This window comes from the organism of the source record quoted next, unplaced genomic scaffold, assembly GCF_019419815.1.
Source record: "Pyrus x bretschneideri cultivar Hongxiangsu unplaced genomic scaffold, Pyrus_bretschneideri_v1 Contig20, whole genome shotgun sequence".
NCBI lineage: Eukaryota > Viridiplantae > Streptophyta > Magnoliopsida > Rosales > Rosaceae > Pyrus > Pyrus x bretschneideri.
Window position 1 is genome coordinate 4,983,518 of NW_025999502.1, and position 6,353 is coordinate 4,989,870.

The following is a 6,353-nucleotide window of genomic DNA, read 5'->3' on the forward strand; positions in this document are numbered from 1 at the left end:
TTTAGATTTTGTGCCGGGACGAGTTGGAGAACTAATCAACGGTTGGTATTGTCCGTGAGTGACATAACAGGTATATTCTTCATTTCACGTACATATTGTCCTATTAATCAACTAATATTCTTCATGTAATGTAAAGCTACTTTTGCCCAAAAAAGAAAAGGTGTACAGCTACTATTTTTCAGTGCTTTTATTTTCAAGTGCATTTTTGCCCACTATCATTTAATGTGCTGGATGTTTACTATATTATTTATTACTGTTAAATTAATTTGAATTTTAAAATTTGTGTTTATCTACTATACCAATCTTAAAATTCAAATTCATCTAACGGTGATAAATATGATGGTGAGCATACACCATATTAAATGGTGGTGAGAAAATTACTCCCTTTATTTTCGTATCTATTTTTGGTTTTATTCGCTCGTTTCTATTTTTACCTTTATTCGCGAACCATGACAATGTGTGTGTTAGGGGGCATCAATGAGATTATTATCTATAGTATATATGCTGCTTTTGAGGCAAAGAACTTAGGCCATCTCTAGTTAAGGGATGTAGGTTATTTTAGCTTGAATTTGTGAAAAATCTGTCATTAAGGCCATCTCTAATCAAAGGGGTTAAATATAGCTCAATTCAGAACTATAACGATGCATAAAAATTATTTTAAATTGAACATATTCATATGGTATCTCCAATTGAAATGACTAAATATAGCCCATTCAACAATTTATTATTTTAAGTTTACACTTTAAATTTATTGGTTAATTTAATTAAATTACTATTAGATGTTTTCAAACCTATCCATTGAATTTAAATCAATTATTGTAGTAGATGAGATGTGCCCCAAAAAAGAGGCTAAGATGGGGCTACATTTAGCCAGTTTGATGTCCCTTTGGCCAAATAATAGCTTTGGTGGACTTTATAGAATTATAACCCAACTATCCATTGGAGATAGATATTTGGACAAATCAGACAATTTTTTTACTTTGGATCTCTAACCTCTTCGATTGGAGATGACCTAACTAAGGGTCAAGATGAACATGCAAGAAAGAGTCCGAACTAAATTTAGTCATGGGCTGACTGCATACAACAAGCCCTCAAACCCTTGGCAGACCCAACATGTGCATCCCAAGCCACGATGGAAAGATTTAACCCTGCATGACTGGAGGAAAAATTTAACCGTACAAATATTCTTTAAAATTTAATTTTTCAGAAGACAAAATAGAGCTAAGGGATACATTTAGCCCTTCAACACTAGAGTTGGCCTTACCCAGTAGCGGAGCCACTGAGGGGCATAAGTCAGATGAAATAAGGAAATTTAATCAATATTTTTTTAAATTGACACAAACTAAACTACATCATTTTGTTCTGTTTTAATTAAAAAATAAAAAATAACTTGAGCACGCTAACTTCTTTCACACGCTGAAGGCTTTGTCAAACACGCACAAGGCATTCTCCACGCCAGGCTCTGTGACTCCTCCACCTCCATGACAGACTCCATATCCTCGATCCCAATTCCAAGTTTCTCCATGTTCGAGTTCGATCGGGCACACCTGTTGGAGTTGGTTGTACTCTTAGGGAATCCTAATTCCCAATCATCGGTATTTTTCTCATCTTAGAGTTTTTGGGGTTCATTCAATTCCATTAGTTAATTTAGTTTGACTCTATACAGGAACTTTTCAACTGGAGTTATATGTAGTCATTATAATTTGCTTTATATGGTTCATGATCATCCGATTTAGATTGCTTGAATACTTAGCTTTATATGAATATGATAATGAACTGAAGATTGAAGTGTCGAATTAAGTTCTTTTTTAATTTCTTTTATTTTTTGGTTGAGTTTGTGGTTGTTAATTTGATCAAACTTGTATTATGTTGACTCTTTTTCTTTTGTATTATTTAAAATAGTTATTGAGAGGTATTTTAAGATAAATTTAACAGAAGATACTCCTTCGTCCTTTACAATGAATATTCTTAAAAGTTCAAATGAAAGTGACATAGAAGGTATACTGGCAAATCTTTCTAAAGATCTTGGGCTTCGACTTCGGAAATCGGAATATGAAGAAGTTTTCACAGAGGGAGTTGTTTCAACCTCGAAGCCATCAATTCCATGTATGTCATTTGCAGGAGTATAACGAGCTATACTTCTGATATGCATTTGTATAATGAATTTTCTAGACTAAAAGGAATTAGTGGTCTTGCACAAAAGTTGGTGGAGAAAAAGAGGGATAGACAGTAACCCTTGGTGAACTTGCTCATCAAATTAGTAGTAATTTTACCTATTGCGACCACTTCCATTGAAAGAGCTTTTTTGGTGATGAAGATTGTGAGGAATCCACTTCGTAATAGGATTGGAAATCTGTAGTCGAATGACAGCTTGGTTGCATACATTGAGAAATATGAGAATACGTCACGGACAATTACAAATGAAAATATTATCTATTTCTGAAAGCTATTTTTTTATTTTATCGTTGTAAATTCTTGAGTCCGCCACTAACCTAATTATATTTAAAAAGTTCTTAATTATTAGAAAGTTAAAAAAGAAACATAGGACCAAATTGATTAAACTGAATTCAAAAAGAACGAATTAAAGTGTTTTGGGGCCAACATAAGAAACAAGATGTGTAATTTTCATAAAATATAAGAGACTATACACTTCCTCTGCCCAAACGTTATTGCATTGGGAAACCTAATTGGTTTTATAGTTCAAGCCAAGTAGCTAGCTAGTTGACAGGTTGGGCACTAGACTACAAGTTCCTCTTTGTCCCTTCTTTCCCACTGTTTCCAGGTTTAGATGACTGGACTTCCCTTTCTTTTTTAAATCCTAGAACGAATGATGCAAGGTTATGCAACTCCTCCCATGCCAATCAAATACAAGTTAAAAGGGTGGAAGGTTGGGAACCAACCACACCCAATCTCAGTATATTCACAGGTCCACAAATCAATAAAGGTACCGAGGAAAGTTATGAACCTATGATATGGTATGATATGATATGATATGATGCATTTCTACAGGTTACAGTTGCATGCACAAACCAGAGCGCACTCTACTTTATTTTATTTTTTTGTAAATGAGGAGCGAACAAAGTATTTCTATTCTGCAAGTTGAAACCTTTTCATAAAATATCGGTTATTAAAATTAAACTATTTCTACATGTTCTATCATCCTTACTTTTTAATTGGTAGTAAGGAAAATTTTTGAAGTTCGGTATCTGGATCACGTGTTTGTATGGCCCCAAAGATAGAAAACACCACACACCTCACCTCTCCCTATTTTGAGGCCCAGTACATCCCCCACCTTATCACATCCTCTCTCTCACATTCACCCCACTTGATTCCCGTACAAAAGAACCTCATTCCAGACTCCAAGACTCAACAAGCATTGACGCCCAATATCAATCGCGCGCCCTTTAGAAGAATTAAACTTAAACCTTCATATACTGTATTCACATGCAAGTTGAATGTTTCAACTTTAACTCATTCGCGTGTTTAAAATCTATTTATGGTGGTTAAATTTTTGTATGACTTATCTCAAATCTTCAATCACTTGAGAATAAAATCTCATCGCATAACTGAAGAAAAAAAAGTCGTTCACCCCTTCAAAATGCATGTATTTACCTTGATCAGTAACCTCACAATGTGTTCCAATACTCAAAAGTCCGATGAATTAGAAAGGAAAAAAAAAATTATTGCACATGCACTATATACATCCATTCCAAGCCCCTAAAATTCTTGCAGCAGGACGTAGTTATAACACAAAATATTACATCAGAATGTCCAAATATACCAGAAAAAAAGGTTAAAACCTATTTCGGATGAGGGATCTCATCAAGTGGTTTTCCTAGATAGTAAACATTAACTCCACGTAGCTTCAAGGGAGTACCCATATAGTTAATGGCAGTTATGTTTTGCAACTTTCTTTTGTGAACATTCATTTTCCTCACCTTGCCAAGTCCAAACAATGTCCTTCAGTGCTGGCCTCACATCCTCCTCACAAAACTTGGTGTATTCAAGAGTGTCCCCAGCCAACTGTGAAAACTCCACCACCGCCACCTCCGCCGCCACCTGATACAACTCCGCTGTCACCGCCAACTTCCCCTTCCTCCCCTCCTTTTTTCCCTGCAACTTCACAGTAAATTCCTTTTCACATGCCACTCTGAAATTCAACCTCTCAGCTACCACCTGCAGCTTCGCCATGATCGTGGAGGCGGAGCACTTGGACGTAAACATGGACCCTGATTTCCTCTTGGTCTCAAACATGTTCGACAAGTCGAATCCCTCTGACATTGATGATATGAACTCGAATGCATTTAAAAATGGCGGAGTAGGAATATTACCACTTCTTGTCCTACCCAAATTTCCAATTTTCTCGCCCTTTCCATTTTCATCATCTTCAATGGAATTTGAAGATGCAATTGACTTAGCAAAATTGGAACCCTTTCGAAACCAAGGGTTCCTCATTATTTGCTGAAAGGAAATCCTCTTTCCCGGGTCAACAACCAAAAGCTTTTTGATCAAACACCTTGCGTCCATAGAAATCCATGGCGGAAATTCATAATCTGCCTTGAAAACCTTGCTATAAGTTCTCATCAAATTCTCATCCTGAAATGGTAAGTACCCGGCAAGAAAAACGAAGAGAACAACTCCACAAGACCATATATCAGCCTTGGCTCCATCATATCCTTTTTTCCTCAAAATCTCAGGTGCCACGTAAGCCGGCGTGCCACATTGCGTGTGGAGCATACCATCACTCCAAAGCTGCTCTGGCAACGCTGACAACCCGAAATCGGAGACTTTTAAGTCTCCATTTTCGTCCAAAAGAAGATTTTCAGGCTTCAGGTCGCGATGTGATACGCCACGACTATGGCAAAATTCAACAGCGCTTACGAGTTGTCGAAAGTACTTTCTTGCCATGTCCTCCTTGAGCTTTCCTTTAGATACCTTGGCAAACAGTTCACCTCCTTTTACATGCTCCATGACGAAGAAGATCTTTGTTTTTGTGGCCATGACTTCTTTTAATTGGACAATGTGGGGATGCCGGACTAAGTGCATGATATAAATTTCGCGCTTTATTTGCTCCATTAGGCCTTCTTTCTTGATGTGGTCTTTGTTTATCACTTTAATGGCTACATTTTCTTTCGTGGCGAGGTTTTTGCCATGGTAGACTTTGGCAAAGGTGCCTTGGCCTAGAAGCCTTCCCATCTCATACTTGTCAAATAGAATGTTTCTTTGTGACTTGGGACTCAACTGCTTTTGCTCGTCTCCGTACTCCTTTCCCAGCATATTTTCAAATCTGAATTTTCTATTGAGAATATAAATGAGAAAGAAATTTTAGGGACTCAGTTTATGCCACGAAACACTAGCGTATCATCCAGAGATGGCGAAGACCCCAGGTCCAGAAAAATGCAAGTGATTTTCCTGGTAAATGGTGAGGGATCGATGATTGGAAGAAAATAATTGAGAAACTGAATTTAGGAGAAGGGACATTTTGTTAATGCTGAAAATGGTCAGAACCCCAGTTTAGGAAATGTAGATCTGCACCTGAAAATCCAAAAAAAAAATTATATATATATATATAAACAACAACTGAGATAAAGGAAAGGAAAGACGAGATTTTTCCGGAAAAACGGTGCAATAATCGGAGGTAATTGTGGTTGTTGTTGGATGATTACAAAGGGTGGTGGATGAGGGAAGGTGGAACACTGGATGAGAAAAAAAGGAAAAAAAAAAAAATATATATATATATATATATATTTGGCCAACAGATAATTGGAAATTAAATCCAACTTGGGTTGGAAACGTGTAAAGCAATTGGGGACTGAAGCCAATGCCTAAAATAACTTGTGAAGTTTTTGGTTGGCTGTTTTTTGCTGTAGTGAAGCTTCATCTATGGATTTGTACAACTACAGCCCATATTTGAGTGAGCAAACTAACTACACATTCGTGAGGCTGTACATATATACTGCGATATATATTTTAGGAGTTGGAAAGAAAACTTGATTGCCATATATATGATGGCACACTGTATACTGCCATATATATTTTAGGAGTTGGAGAGAAAAATTTGCATGCAACGGATTCATGTAAATCTTTCTGTTTCTTTCGCCAATGGAAGGCCAAAAAAGAACGTGAATGAGAGATAGGAAGAAAGTGAGTGTAAGAATCTGCGATAGCTAATGTTATATGCAAGCCAAGTCTAACACCATTGCCTCCAACAATTGTCGATGAAACCTTACTACAATATGGCTTTATTTATAGGAACGGTTTCATTGGGGACTTCTTGACACACTGTCTCTATAAATTATCATTTGGGACTGTTAGACATATGAGTCTTTTTAGTAATGAGATACTCTACCAGA

At 36.7% G+C, this 6,353-nt stretch overlaps 1 protein-coding gene across 1 annotated transcript; it reads right to left on the reverse strand.

Annotated features, from left to right (window-relative positions):
* Positions 1-3,620: 3,620 nt before the first annotated feature.
* On the reverse strand, positions 3,621-5,759 carry LOC103945455 (CBL-interacting serine/threonine-protein kinase 5-like). Its single transcript, XM_018647004.2, has one exon. It carries the CDS (start codon positions 5,275-5,277, stop codon positions 3,886-3,888), a length of 1,392 nt encoding a protein of 463 aa, XP_018502520.1. The 5' UTR covers positions 5,278-5,759; the 3' UTR covers positions 3,621-3,885.
* Between the last annotated feature and the right edge of the window lie 594 nt (positions 5,760-6,353).